Below are 15,971 nucleotides of genomic sequence, written 5' to 3' on the forward strand. Positions count from 1 at the left end.
TCGTCGAGCCTAAAATTGACTGGTTTTTGGTGTTGGAAATGATCAACTACCACCGGCAGAAGGTAGTGTAGGTCCCTTTAGAGGCCGGCAAAAGGGGAGGGGTGAATTGCCCTATAAGAATAAACACAAAACCTTTCTCGGATATTCAACTAATTTAAAAGACACTTGTAATAATTAAACTAAGAGACTAAAAGAAAAGAACAGACACAAGAGATTTACTTGGTTTGCAATCAGGGGATTGCTAATCCAAGGAAAGTAAGCGCACTATCTATTTATCTCCTTCGGGCGGAGTAGCCTCTTTACAGTGTTGACAGCACAAATAAAAGAAACAGAATTGAAAGCACAGAGAAAACTGATTACAAGTGAGTTGTTCGGACTGTGTAGATCAGTGCTATATTTATAGCACTAGTCGGGGCGCCCCGAATGGGTTCCGGGCGCCCAGGGGGGATAAAATTTTATCCCCCAACGATCGGATCGCGTTTGACGCGATCTTGGTCAAAATCCAGGTCCGGGCGCCCCGGAGGGCTCCGGGCGCCCCGGACTGCTCCGGGCGCCTCGGAGCCCAAAGTCAACAATGTTGGCTTTTTCGCCTCCAGTTCAGCTCGTCTCGGTCCGGGTCTTGTTCGCTCCGGCTCTGCTAGCTTGGGTGATCTCAGCCATTCGGAATAGGGCTCACCCGAACCCAAGTTCCAACCTTCTCCTCAAGCAGCCTTCCTTCCCGGTTTCTCGTCCCTCGAACACCGCGCACGTTCTTCTCTCCACCGGTGTACTCTTCCGCGGTCACCTCGTCCCTCGGACGCACCGAGCCCGTCGGCTCTCTCTCCGTGCCGTCCTTCTCGCTAGCCGCATCTTCCGCTCGACTTCCTGTGTTCCTAAACTCCTGCACACTTAGACACAAGGGTTAAACAAACGCAGGACCTAACTTAGCTTGTTTGATCATATCAAAACACCTTGGGGTTCCAACAATCTCCCCCTTTTTGATATGAGCAACCCAAGTTAAGTTAGGGTAAACATATGCAATAAAAACAATTTATATTCAAATAAGTCCAAATATTTTTCAATTGAAAAATTATATTACCTCCCCCTAGACTTAACATACATCTCCCCCTTTGATCACATAAAAATTGGGATTATAAACAAGTTTAAGGTAAATTAAAAAAACTTTAAGTATAAAAAATGTCTAAGTAAAGACACTTTCAGAATTTTTCTTTCGAGAAAAGTTTAAGAAAAATATTTTTCAGATAAAAACAGTCATAAGTGTTAAAAAAAATTTTAAGTTTGAAACTTATTTCAATATTTCCAAAAAAAAATTCTAATAAAAAAAAAATTCTAAATTAATATTGAGAAAAATTATAAGACAATATTATCATATAAAAAAAAATTCTTAGTCAAAATATATATATATATATATATATATATATATATATATATATATATATATATATATATATACATATATATTTTAAAAAAAAATCTTAAGGCAAAAAAAAAATATTCCAAGTTAACTTTCATAAACAATTTCTAAAAAAATATTCTAAGTCAAGTTAAAAAAAATTAAATATTTTCTAACACAAATTGAATAACTCTTTTAAAGCATTAAGTAATTTAAATTAATTCTTTTTCAGTTAGTCAATTAAACTTTTCATTTCGATACTTGCCTTCCAGGTCGTGGCGAGGCACTAGGCCTTCTTGGTTATTGGAGCAACAACCACTTCCTTAGACAAAGCCTCATAATGAAATTAGTTGTTTAATTTCCTTGCTGAAAATGCTAAGTCTGATTTTAATTTTAAGTTAAACAGGTTTTCGAACCCAGTAGAGGTTCCTACCTACAGGATTAACCAAGTATTTCCTAGGTACATAGATTTTTGATATATTTCTAATTTGACTTTGATGAAATCTATAATACCAATTTAAACCTCTATAATTTCTAAAAGTAGAAATATTTGAACCATTATATTTTTTTAATATTTTTATTTCTTCTTTAAGTTTTTCATTTTCAATTTTCAATTTTTCAAAATCCTCTATAAGACATGATTTTGCCAAAATTATTTTTGTTTCTAGAATTTCATTTTCTAATTTGGTATTTTTATTTTCTAATTTATACATGGATTTAGTCATTGCCTTAATACCAAAATAAAGTTCATCATGGGGTAAGAGGCATACATCACTTACCATATCAGACTTAAAGCCTGAATCTCCCCCTGCTTCGCTACTTCCATCTGAGGTCGCTCCCCCTTCATTGATGCTGGGTTCTGATGTACTTTGTCCTTCGTAGCTCGTCATCAGTGCAATCCCCGCATATTCTTGAATCTCGGACTCAGATGAGGAAGTGTCGTCCCAAGTGGCTTTTAGGTTCTTGTGTTTCTTGGGTGTCTTCATTTTGTCCTTCTTTAGTTCTGGGCAATCCTCTCTTAAGTGTCCTTCCTTTTGCACTGGTAGCAGCGCACTTTTCTTCTATTTCTTGGATTCTTTTTATTCTGCATTTCTTTAAATATATTAACTCTAAATTTTTTTAAAAAGTTTCTTACCATGTATGCTTCCTGATCATCCTCTGAGTCTGACTCAGGTTCATCCCTTTTGGTTGTGTTTAGAGTAATCATCTGGCTTGATTCCTTTGTTCCTGCACACCTGGTTTCATGCAATTCAGGAGTGGAGAACAGTTCTTCTAGAGCACTTACCTCCAGGTCTTTCGAAATGTAGTAGGCGTCGACGATTGATGTCCAATCTGATGTTCTGGGAAACGCGTTAAGTGCGTAGCGTATTGTTTACCGATTTGTTACCGTTTCTCCGAGGTTCTCGAGACCAGTAATCAGTTCTTTTACCTTTGCGTGTAGACTAGCTACCTTCTCACCTTTCTCCAGTCGGATGTTCATTAGCTTGTTCCGGAGGATGTCTCTTTTAGCGAGCTTCGCTTCGGACGTTCCTTCATGGAGTTCCTGGAACTTCTCCCAGAGTTCTTTGGTAGATGAATAGCTTCCGATGCGGTTGACCTCTTGAGGCGGCAACACGCTCAGCAGGTGATATTCCGCACGGCTGTTTGCTAAAGACTCATTCTGCTCCTTCTTTGTCCAGTGACTCTCTTCTTTTTCTTCTCCATCTTGATTCATTGGAGCTACAAAACCATATTTCATAATAAACTGAATTTCAAAATCAGTTCTTAGGAATACCTCCATACGTCACATCCAGTCTGCGAAGTCCCACTCGAATTTTGGTGGAACGATGTTTGGTCCGACCATCTTGTTGCTTCGATCAGCGGTAAGTCCTCCTGAAGCGCCTTACTCTGATACCACTTGTAGGTCCCTTTAGAGGCCGGCAAGAGGGGAGGGGTGAATTGCCCTACAAGAATAAACACAAAACCTTTCTCGGATATTCAACTAATTTAAAAGACACTTGTAATAATTAAACTAAGAGACTAAAAGAAAAGAGCAGACACAAGAGATTTACTTGGTTTGCAATCAGGGGATTGCTAATCCAAGGAAAGTAAGCACACTATCTGTTTATCTCCTTTGGGAGGAGTAGCCTCTTTACAGCGTTGACAACACAAATAAAAGAAACAGAATTGAAAGCACAGAGAAAACTGATTACAAGTGAGTTGTTCTGACTATGTAGATCAGTGCTATATTTATAGCACTGGTCGGGGCGCCCCAAATGGGTTCCGGGCGCCCAAGGGGGATAAAATTTTATCCCCCAATGATCAGATCACGTTTGACGCGATCCTGGTCAAAATCCAGGTCCGGGCGCCCGGAAGGGCTCCGGGCGCCCCGGAGGGCTCCGGGCGCCCCGGACCCCAAAGTCAACAACGTTGACTTTTTCGCCTCCGGTTCAGCTCGTCTCGGTCTAGGTCTTGTTCGCTCCGGCTCCGCTAGCTTGGGTGATCTCGGCCATCCGGAATAGGGCTCACCTGAACCCAAGTTTCGGCCTTCTCCTCGAGCAGCCTTCCTTCCCGGTTTCTCGTCCCTCGAACGCCGCGCACGTTCTTCTCGTCTACCGGTGTACTCTTCCGCCGTCACCTCGTCCCTCGGACGCACCGAGCCCGTCGGCTCTGTAACGACCCACCTTCTGGGTACTGGCTGTAAGGCCGGTCGCTACAATTTATGCTAAACTATACTGTGCGGAAAGCTGGGCTAATTAAAATTTTACTCTACTAATGACGGATACAACTGATAAGAAAGGTCTAAAGACCTTCTTTGCTGGTATACATATACTAAGGAGGGGAAACTGAACATCCCAACTGAGCTAGGGACTAGAAACTAAACTTCCCAACTACCTACAGACCTGCCGATCGATCCACAGACCAATCTGGGCTGCGGTCGTTCTGTTCCCAACAGGATCGGTCGACAGACCGATCTAGCTGTGGCTGGATCGGTCGGCAGACAGATCCAGGTATGTCTGGATCGGTCGGCTGACCGATCCATGCACCCGAAACACCTGGAACTCGCTACTGTATCGTGCTGGATCGGTCGGCTGACCGATCCAGGAGGATACAGTGCATACTGTATCTGTCCGGATCGGTCGACTGACCGATCCAGCGGCACAATCTACACTCTGATCGGTCTGTAGACCGATCAGAGTTCTGATTTCAGCCCTAAACTCTGATTTCAGTACTTTGGCATGCCAAAATCTCACACAACAATTCTAAAATCAATGGAAATACATTCTAACAACTATTAACCAGCATTCTAACATAATTACTAACAAACTAAACCTGGCATACTACATAGTGCATGGTTTACTATTTCATAACACTTAACAACCAAAACTGAATAATGAAACTAAAAACGCAAAGTGCTAATACTGAAGTAAAACTGTTTAGATCCCAAAGATCTTTATTCCAACTCCTGCCCACACACATCTTGATAGCATTTCCCTCCAGCCTCCGCTACTGATCCACTTTTCCTTTACCTTTATCTGCAGTATAAGAAAAGTAGTATCTATAAGCTAAAAAGCTTAGTAAGAAACCATCTACCTCACAAAACATGCAACGATGCAAATATGATTTTAAATCATGCTGTTTAAAACATATGCTGGATATACTGAATAAACTAAGCATGGCATGGCATATAAGCATACAATCATGGCATATCTAAAGCTGAACATAAAGTCATCATGCATATTCACAGGGAAAAACTAAGCTGATACTAAGAACTGAGCTACTGCTAAAACTGTACTGAATTCACGAACTAATTTCTGAAGGTTGAAAACCATATACATATAGTAAGTGAAAATACTAAACATGCTGTTGATGGGCCCGACAACTGTACGTGCTATGCGCGCATCTCTAACTAGACCCGGGGTTGCAAGTCCCGAATTTAGTAGAGCTACTAGGTTATCTAAACCTAGGGACCGACTATGGGAGCCCAGCCCAATGGATATCTAATCCAGTACAGTGCCAACTGAAAAGTAAAATACTGAGTATAGCTAAACTGTTCTAAATTGCTCTTTCTAGGTTATCTGAACCTAGAGCTAGGTTGTCTGAACCTAGAGGCGACTGTGGGAGCCCACCCATTGGATCGTAGTCCCATATAAGCTAGAATAAACTGATTTACTAATTTAGATGCTTCTAATGCATTCAACCGTGCTAATAAAAATGCCTAAGTTGCATTCTTTTCTAAGCTGGTTATTTAATCGAACACCTAGTGCGCTTTAACTCCCCTCTCTATTAGGGAGACTACCTTTAGGCACCCAACAGCATCTAAACCTCCAACTGAAGGAGAAAAGATGTGTCCGGCCCATCTAAAGGTACTCACTAAATCCCTAAACCTGCGAGGAGGGTTAAATACACCCTATGTGTCGAAAACATGCGCATATAACTAAACTAATGCACAGAAAAATCACACGGTAGCTATTATACTGCAGGTGAGGGGTTTTTTACCTTCTATTCGTAATTTCTTACGATTCAAATCGCTAGGTTTCCGGAGAAGACGATCCTTTCGACGATCTTCCTGCGTCTATGCGTTCCTCTCGCGGAGGGGAGCGTCCTCGTGTCGAAGTCGTCGCCGGAAGATGTCTTTGGGGCCTAGCCTTGGTGCGCCGAGAGAAAGGGGAGGAAGAGAGGTTGGCGTCGGTGAGGGTTTGGAGAAAAAGTGGCGTGAGGTTTTTGTGAGGAGAGGGCTGCCGAACCAAATTAAAAACCAAACCCACACTTAAGTTTTTCCTATTTATATTAAGTGGATAACCCGATCCAACTCTAATATAAATATAATTGGCTCTCCTTTCTTTCAGCACGGCCCTGCTGGGTTCACCGGTTACTAAGGCTAACTAAAGGTTTAGCGGACCTGAGAGGTTCCGGGTTCGATTCCCGCTTAAGCCTTTTTATTCTTCTAATTATTTTTGCTACTTCCGCTACTCGGAAAATTCCGGAAAAATATCTAAAAATTCCAGAAAAATCATAGAATATTTATGAAAGTGTTTTGAGAATTTTCGGGCATTACAGGCTCTCTCTCCGTGCTGTCCTTCTCACTAGGCGCGTCTTCCGCTCGACTTCCTGTGTTCCTAAGCTCCTGCACACTTAGACACAAGGGTTAAACAAACGCAGGACCTAACTTAGCTTGTTTGATCACATCAAAACACCTTGGGGTTCCAACAGGTAGGCATCACCGACGATCGTGTCCGTCACGGCGTGGGCGGTTTACACGGTGTGATTGAAGATGACAGCGTGTGCGGCGTGCGCAAGGTGCACGACGTGAGGACGTGTGTAGTGGCGGAGAAATCGGTAGAAGAGCCGTTCGTGTGAGGAAATGTTTATTTTTCAAAAATCAAATAAAAAAATAAAAATCGTGTCATTACTGCACACGGTGAATAAAGGCATGGAATATATGTTTATTAAAAAAAGCGTATCATGTCCATGCAATTAAATTTGATGCATGCATAAATTTAATTTCGTATTGTTCAAGTTGAATGCAATGACTTTTATTCACTTGAATGCAATGAATTTTATTCAATTGAACTGGTTCAACTTTAAATGGGCTTGGTTGAAAGATAATTAGAATCAGACCCGAGGCAATTAGTTAGTTTAGTCGAATCAGTTTGGTCCATTAAGATCTGGTTCAGATTTAAATCATTAGTTGGTTTAATTGAACCAATTTGATCTAAACCCGAAATTAATTTGGGTTAATTAATTGGACTTGGACCAAATATGATCAAATGACCAGATTTGTTCTATTAGGTCAGATTTGATCAAAACAATTAGATTTGTTCTAATTGGTCGGACTTAAACCAATGGGCATTGGTTTGATCAAACGGACCTGAGTTTGATCAATAAGTCTGAAATTGATAGAAATGGACTTAGAGAAAAAGTAACAGAACATAGGTACAAAAATCCCTGTCCAATTAGATTAGTTCTAATTAAGGACAATGGACTGAGCTTAGGATCTGGATCCCTAATCAACCAATCCAATGAGTTTGACCAATTAGATTAGTTCTAATTGTTGACTTAAACTCCTGAAAATTGAGAAGATTTGTTTTTCTTGATTTATTATGTTGGTACTATGCCTGTATAAATTGAAATAAGCCGGTTTTGTATTGGTTAGTCGGTTTTGTACTGACTTATTTATTTTCAATTTTTCAGATAGCTAGTCATGATTTACGACAACATGAGCTTTGGGAGGAGATTAAGGAGCTTGATTTCAACCCTGTTCAAGGACTCGAATGGCTTATTGGTCGGCTCAATCGGTTGTTCTAGAAACTCGAGCGAGAAGAATTTCCAGTCGAAGACACACACAGAAGATTTGCTCTAGTCTATTCACTGCCAGAAAACCTTAGGCAGATAGCATTCCAACTTTGGGATGATTATGATGGACACATCTCGTATTCAGAGATGTGCAGACAGTTGCTTCATCTCTATTGGGGTCCTGAAGACCCAGAGGAGGATCCAGATAAATCTTAAGAGCATTCAGAAGATCCTAAAGATCCTCCAGAGGAGGATCCAGAAGAATCTGAAGAGCATTCAGAAGAGCCTGAAGATCCAGAGGAAGATCCAGTTGAATCTGAAGAGGATCTGGGAGAGTGTGTGTGGGATCCAATTGAGAACCTTGAAGCTATCCTGCCTGTGATTACCCCAAATGAGTCCAGGCTGAGAGGGATTATATTAGCCATTGCACTAGTGTCTATCCTAGTGGGAGTGGTAGTTGCCTATCTAGTTTATTAGAGTTCTGTTATTTTTATTGTCGTTTTGTATGAACAATAGTTAGTCCATTTCATTCATGTCAGTTAGTTATATGTTAACAATTTGCAACATAATTTTATGTTAATGATGTGTTCATTTATTTATGCTGTTTGCTTGACATGATGCATGATTAGTTCATGAAGTATTAAATGATTAGTTCATTTAATTAAAAAAAACATGATATATTAAATGATTAGTTCATTTAATTATAGAATTCATGATATGATAAATGATTAGGTCATTTGTTGGGATGTATGTAATAGAATTGATTAATATTAATTTGATTGGTCATACGGATGATGAGTGAAAACATAGTTGTCACTTGATTTTGTAAACCAACTCAAAGTGATATTAAGTCAATCATAAATTGCATACATATGATATACACTGAATACTAAATAATGTGTTTATTTATGATAGATTATGGCAACCAAAAACATAATAGCTGAACTCAACAAAGGTGAAAAACTTAATGGGAATAACTATAAGATCTGGCACCTCAGGATACAGTATGTACTTGAGGAACAAGAAGTTCTAGAGGCTATAAATCAGGCTATGGAAGTACCTGTAGATGGTCCCACTGCACAACACAGACGAGATCTTGATGCCTATAAGGCATAGAAGAAAAAGGACTCCACTGCAAAGGGTATATTGATTAGTTTAATGGTAGACGACCTAGCTTTTGAGTATGAGTCATATCTTACGGCTCATGCAGTATGGGTAGCCCTTAAAGAAAAATACAGTGGAGTAAGTCTGAGCAAACTTCGCCAGCTGACAATCAAGTTTGACAGCTACAAAAAGCGTCCAAATGTATCAATGGTTCAACACCTCAGGGAGATGTCGAACATGATTCGGGAGCTTAAAACTGCTGGTCATGAGTTGACTGATGAACAACAGGTTTAAGCAGTTATTCGTTCACTTCCAGATTCTTGGGAGACCATGAAGCAGACCTTAACTCACAGTGAGAGTATCAAGACTTTCACTGATGTCTCACGCCATGTAGAATTGGAGACGGAGAGAGTTGAATCCGCAAGGATTTCTGGACAAGCCTATGTGGCTGTAGGTTCTGCAGGATCATATGGATCCAAGAAAAAGAAATGGTTCATGAAAGGGAAGGGAAAGAAGAAGGAAGCTACTGTTGTAGGACAGGGCCCAATCAAGAAGATAGTCAAGAAGACTAGAAAGAAACCTAAAAACAATTTGACTTGTTTTAACTGTGGCAAAAAGGGTCACTTTGCTCCGGAGTGCACTGAGCCAAAAAAGGTAAATCCAAGTGTGTCTTCTTTTCAAGAGCATTTTGTTGCTAGTTCAGTGTTGTTAGCTGATTCTTATCCTTTGTGGATTATAGATTCGGGAGCAACCAACCATGTAGCTTGGGAACGAGTTACATTTGTTGAGTACCGTCGGGTACCAGCTAGCAACAAGTGGATCTATGTGAGAAATAATGCAAGAGTTGAAGTCAAAGGAGTCGACACTTGCAAACTCAACCTACGTGGTGGTATAGTTTTGTTTCTACATGATGTCCTGTATGCTCCTGAAATTCGACGGAATCTTGTTTCCGTTACGTGTCTTCTTAATTTAGGGTATTGTATTAATTTTTACAGTCGGTCTGTTGAACTTAAGATTGACTCAGTGTCAATCGGATATGGTTTTTTAACAAATGGTTTTATGGTTCTTGATGTAGAACCAGATGTCAATTATGCTATTGATGGTTGTTTTTCAAACATTGCTTTAACTAGTGATGCATATATAACTGATGAGGTTTGGCATGATAGATTAGGACACATAGGACAAGAACGTATGAATCGGTTAGCTAGAGAGGGTCTATTGGGCACTCGAGCTAAGATTCAATTGTCTATATGTGAGCATTGTCTTGCTGGAAAAGCAACTAGGAAACCATTTGGTAAGACTATTAGATCTGAATCAACATTGCAGTTAATTCATTCGGACATTTGTGGTCTAATGAATGTGAAGGCTAGACATGGAGCTTCCTATTTCATTACATTTATTGATGATTTCTCTAGGTTCGATCATGTGTATTTGATTTCTCACAAATCTGAAGCGTTAGATTGCTTCATTCGTTATATGAACGAAGTTGAGAATCAAACGAAATGTAAAGTTAAGGCTTTACACACTGACCGTGGAGGGGAGTATTTGTCTGATATGTTCAAGACAATATGTAATGATAGAGGGATTATTAGACGGCTGACAATCCCTGGAACTCCACAGCAAAATGGGGTAGCTGAAAGAAGAAATAGGACTCTTCTTGAAATGGTTAGGTCTATGATGGCGCAAGCTAATTTGCCAATCTCCTATTGGGGAGATGCATTATTAACTATAGCGTATATACTTAACAAAGTGCCTTCAAAGTCAGTTCCATCTACCCCATATGAACATTGGATAGGGAGAAAACCAGATTTGAGTAATCAGAGACCTTGGGGGTCAGCTGCTTATGTTCATGATAGTTCTCACAAGTATGGAAAACTAGGGCCTAGAGGTAAGAAATGTATCTTTATAAGATATCATGAGACCTCCAAAGGTTATGTTTTCAAAGGTGAGCAACTAGATGGAACTATCTCCGAAATAGACTCGAGAGATGCGAATTTTCTCGAAACAGAGTTCTCAATCAGAGGTTATGTTGATAAAAATGTTCCTCTATTTGAGGAGGATGAGATTGTTAGGACCAAAAGTAGCTAGAGGGGGGGGGGTGAATAGCTCGTCGCGTTCGCTCGTTGCTCGGCGTTGCTTGTTCCTTCAAAGATGTGCAGCGGAAAATACAGAAACAAACACACAACGCTAACACGGTTGGTTTTACTTGGTATCCACCTCACAAGAGGTGACTAATCCAAGGATCCACACCAACACACACACCCTCCACTAAATAAAACTCTCCTTTATGGTAACTACCAAGGGCAGAGAAGCCCTACAAGACTCAATACAAGAAGAGAGGGAAAGGATACAAGAAATACAAGCTTACAAGCTTACAATGAGTATAAACCCTAACCCTAGCTTCTCTTCTTGGCTTTGATCCGCCTCTTGACTTGGAAAACTTCCAAGATCCTTCAAGAACTGGCGATCTGAGCTTTGTGAGTGCTGTGGAGGAGCTGGCGAAGATCTGAGATGAAATCGTAGAAGGGATGCCGCAGCCATCACACGCCTGCAGCTATAAACGACGCCAACGGTCGGATCCCGATCGATTCGAATATTCCCAATCGATCGGGGAGGCTTTGGATCGATCCACGGATCGATCCAGAGCGCCTCTGTGCTCTGGAAACGATCCAGCGCTTATCGCGCGAAGCAGCCGCGTCCCAATCGATCCACTGATCGATTGGGACCTCTGGATCGATCCACGGATCGATCCAGAGGCTCTCTGTTCGCTGGGACAGGTTTGGATCGATCCAGCACTTGATTTTTGTCCAAAACCAAGTCCCAAACCTCCCAAACCAACATCCGATCAACCTTGACCTGTTGGTATGTCATGCCTAGCATCTAGTCACTCCCTTGACCTGCTAGGACTCCCTTACCAAGTGTCCGGTCAATCCCTTTGACCCACTTGGACTTTTCTCTGTGCCAAGTATCCGGTCAATCCCTTTGACCTACTTGGACTTTTCTTTCATGCCAAGTATCCAGTCAATCCTTTGACCTACTTGGACTTCCCAACACCAGATGTCCAATCATCCTTGATCCATCTGGATTTTCCCTTGCCTGGCTTCACTCACCAGGACTTTCACCTAGCTTCACTCACTAGGATTTTCCATCTGCCTAGCTTCACTCACTAGGACTTTCACCTGGCTTCACTCACCAGGACTTTCACCTAGCTTCACTCACTAGGGTTTTCCTTCTGCCTAGCTTCACTCACTAGGACTTTTCTTTTCTGCCTGGCTTCACTCACCAGGACTTTCCTACTGCCTAGCTTCACTCACTAGGTCTTTCATTTTGCCTAACATCCCAGTTAGGACTTCCCAGTCAAGTATCCAGTCAACCTTGACCTACTTGACTCTTTCTCAATCAATATCTTATTGTCAAACATCTAAACCCAAGCCAAGACTCAGCTTGGTTACCCAGGTCAACCTTGACCTGAGGGATATTGCACCAACAATCTCCCCCTTTTTGATGTTTGACAATACCACAATAACACTTACAATCCCATATGTAAGTTAGGCTAATCCCATAGCCTTCTTCTTCATGCCACTAGGTAATGAAAGCATAAATTAAGCTCTTCATTCTCCCCCTAAGAGGGCAAACTCCCTCTAGGTAATGAAAGCCTAACTTACTCCCTTTCATGAGTCCTTTCATTCTCCCCCTATGACCTTCCCATAGGTAATGAAGGACTAAGCTTAACCATACATTCTCCCCCTATTGGCACACATCAACCCATCGTTGGACACACATCAACCTATGCTCCAATTCTGGGCACACTTCAACAAATCCATTTGTTGAAGACTCTCCCCCTGAAGAGTTGCTCATCGTTGTTCACAACATCACTCGTTGTGATCACCCGATAAAGAAGGTCCCATACCCTTCATTTATCCTTAACTTCTCCCTCAATGTAGACAAATACCCAACCTTGAGCATTATCTAACCACTTGAGTTCCCACTTGAAATAATGAGGATATCCACTCCCCATTTCTCCCCATTTCAAGTTTAAATGCTCAACCTTGAGCAAGTTCACAACAGAAGGTTAACCACCTTCCAAGGTTCATGAAAAATAATTTTCATGTCTTTAAAGAGTCCCTCCCCCTAAAGACATGGTGGTAACTTCTGTCATTGCACCAACAATGACTTGGAATCCCTAAAACATTAGGAAACCCAAATTTAGAAGTTTTGAGGTTCAAATATTCAAAATTTGAAATAACCTCAACCTAAACTTCTACTTAGTCTTCGTTAACCAATCCATCCTTGTTTTCAACATGAAAACACCCTTTGTATGTATACAAATGTATTTAAGGGGTTTGGAATGGTTACCTAGACTCAAAGAGGTTCAAAGATGCTGAAATCAAGCCTTCCCAGCCAAAACCAGCAACTTGGATCGATTGAAGTTGGGTTCCAATCGATTGAACCTTGCTGAATCGATCCACTGATCGATTTAGACTCCCTAGATCGATCGGCTGATCGATCCAGCGAGCTTCTGCTCGCGGGAATTGCCGTTTGAATTGATCCATGGATCGATTCAGGAACTCCAATCGATCATGGATCGATCGGAGCTCTGATAGTTGCTGAAATTCCATTTCAGTCAACTTCAGAAACCCTTAGAAAATTCTACAAAAATCCAAAAATTATGAAATTTCGTGTAGACATTATTTAGGGCGTTTACTATCACGAAAAAATAGTTTTCTATGAAAATACTTCATATTTTCAAAGATTGACACAAACTTGAGAACTTGCAAAAACTTTAGTGTTTTCTTCAAGTTTGTGTCTAACTATTCAATGGTGATTACTATCAAAAGATAGCCCTCACCCAGGTTTTCCAAAATCATTTTGAAAACATTTTCAAAACCAATATCCCATCATGTTCCTTGGGCATAATGCACATGACTTGTACATTAGCTTTCCCAATGATGGGAAAACACATAACTATGTGTTTTGATGAATTTAAAACTCAAAGGAATGCACTAAATCAACATCTTGAGCTTTGTTCATCATCCTAACATCTCACTTGTATATAATATGCACTAAAACACATACAAGTCACCTTATAGTCTTTGTGAGATGTAGATTTTGGTTTTTGCCCTAATCTAGGGATCATGCATATTTATCTAGGCATTTTAGAAATGTTAGACATCCACCTAGGATGTCACTTGTCAATAAGTGTCGTTAAATGCCATTTGTCCTTAATTACAAGGAATTAAACTTAATGCATGATTATGTTATGGCATATATCAAAAGAAAATAATTTTCAAAAGAAAATATCCTATTACTACATGATGTATGAATGTCATGACATGGTATTTTTTTGGATTTTTCATAATAAAACATGAATGCAAAACTAGACATGATGTCATGGCATATGATGGGCAAACAATCATGGCAAGATTTAGCATAAATAAAATATACCTAGATTAACTATCTAAGTATCCTTAAAGTCTTAGCTAAACTTACACCTTAAACCTAGATTGCCCTAAAGTGCTACAAGAGAATGCCAAAGCCTAAATTTGGCATTTCTAATTTCCTTGATTTAATGTATGCCAATTGAAAATAAACATGTCCTCAAATGTTGACATATTCCATTTTTCTTCAAGAGTAGCACTTTTGAATTAAGGCTCTGATTGCCTTAAATTGCCTAAGAACATACCAAAATCCCAACTTGATAGTTCTTATGAATTTCCCAATATGTGCCATTTAAGTTTAAAATCAATTCTTCCACCATTAGGCACATTTTACTCTTTCAAGGAGTAAATAATAATTCCATTTCTTTTTCAAAGGTTAACACAACCTTGAAAATGCTCCTTGAGTGTCAATTTCCTCAAAGTTGGGTTAACTACCCTTCTAATCGGAGTTGACACTCTCTAACCCATCTATGGGGTAGAGAAGATGCTCCTAGGAACCCAAAACCTATTGGTGCTCCTTGGATGCTCTAGGTATTCACTAGGGATAACCTCCCTAGATACCTTCCTAGTGACCTTGTTGGGCTTCTTAGAAGCCTTGGTCACATTTTCTAGGTCAACTCTAGGGATAACCTCCCTTGTGACCTTGTTTGTGACTTTCTTAGACTTCTTAGAAGTCTTAGTCACATTTATTGCAAAAATACTCTTAGGGATGACTTCCCTAGTATTTTTGGCTTGACCACTAGACCTAGGGTTTGTTCCATAACTATATGGAACTCTATGGTAAGAGGGCACATCCTTCTTAGCCTTTGGTTTGTATCCCAAACCTCTATGGCCATTAGATGACCTTTGTGCTCCTAGACCTAGGTTATGCTCATTTTGCCCTAATAGGATATTTTCCATCCTTTTTAGGGTCTTTTCCATTTTATCAAGTCTTGACCTCAAGACTTGATTTTCTCTCACTAAGTCCTTAGTATTTGACCCATGAGCATTTTTGTTTCTAGGCTTGTATCTAAAATCCTTAGAGTTTTTGCCTAGATTTTTACCTACAATCCTAGCCTTAGGTGTAGTAGTTTTAGCATGAAAAGCTATATGTTTTTCTTTAACACTATCATGCTTTCTATTTTCATGGTAAATAGCATTAAAATGATAGAAATTTGACCTAGCATGCTTTTTACCATTTTGTAAGGGAATAGGCTCAATGAAAGTTACCTTCCTTTTTACCTTAGAGGCTCCCCCTTGACTAGTGCCTCCTTGAGCCGTGACCACCTTCTTCCCCTTGGGGCATTGACTTCGGTAATGCCCCTTTTGATTGCAAGAGAAGCATATGATATGCTCCTTGCTCTTCTTCGTTCCGGGGATGGTCTCCTTGGGCTTCTCCTTGCCCTTTTGTGCCACTTGGCCCTTCTTCTTGGCCAATTTAGGGCATTTGCTCTTGTAGTGCCCACTTTCCCTACACTCAAAACATATTATATGATTTTTATTTTTAATTGAAACATTTATACCTTCTTGCATAGGGATGGCACTTGCTCCTCCATTTGATATTTCTTGAATTTCGGAGGTGGCACTATCTTCTTCTTCTTCACTTGACCCGGATGTAGAAGCTTCTCCTTCTTCTTGATCCGGCGTCACCAAGAATTGCTCCCCCTCAATCCTAGAGGTTGAGGCTTCATCATTTTGAACATGAAACAAGGAGTATGCTCCCTCCTTGTTCCCTTCGGTGCATTCCCTTGAGGATGAAGCTTCTTGGATTTCCTCTTCTT

At 40.4% G+C, this 15,971-nt stretch overlaps 1 protein-coding gene across 1 annotated transcript in view; it reads left to right on the forward strand.

Moving 5' to 3' along the window:
• Nucleotides 1-8,051, forward strand: part of LOC122050548 — a gene marked incomplete at its 5' end in the record, with an annotated part of 40,450 nt that extends 32,399 nt beyond the window's left edge. Inside the window, 3 exons of the mRNA XM_042611443.1 lie at nucleotides 6,587-6,712; nucleotides 7,568-7,633; nucleotides 7,857-8,051. Of these exons, the coding sequence (XP_042467377.1) occupies nucleotides 6,587-6,712; nucleotides 7,568-7,633; nucleotides 7,857-8,051 (387 nt within the window). The remainder of the gene's footprint in view (nucleotides 1-6,586; nucleotides 6,713-7,567; nucleotides 7,634-7,856) is intronic.
• Nucleotides 8,052-15,971: the final 7,920 nt, after the last annotated feature.

This window comes from Zingiber officinale, chromosome 3A (assembly GCF_018446385.1).
Source record: "Zingiber officinale cultivar Zhangliang chromosome 3A, Zo_v1.1, whole genome shotgun sequence".
NCBI lineage: Eukaryota > Viridiplantae > Streptophyta > Magnoliopsida > Zingiberales > Zingiberaceae > Zingiber > Zingiber officinale.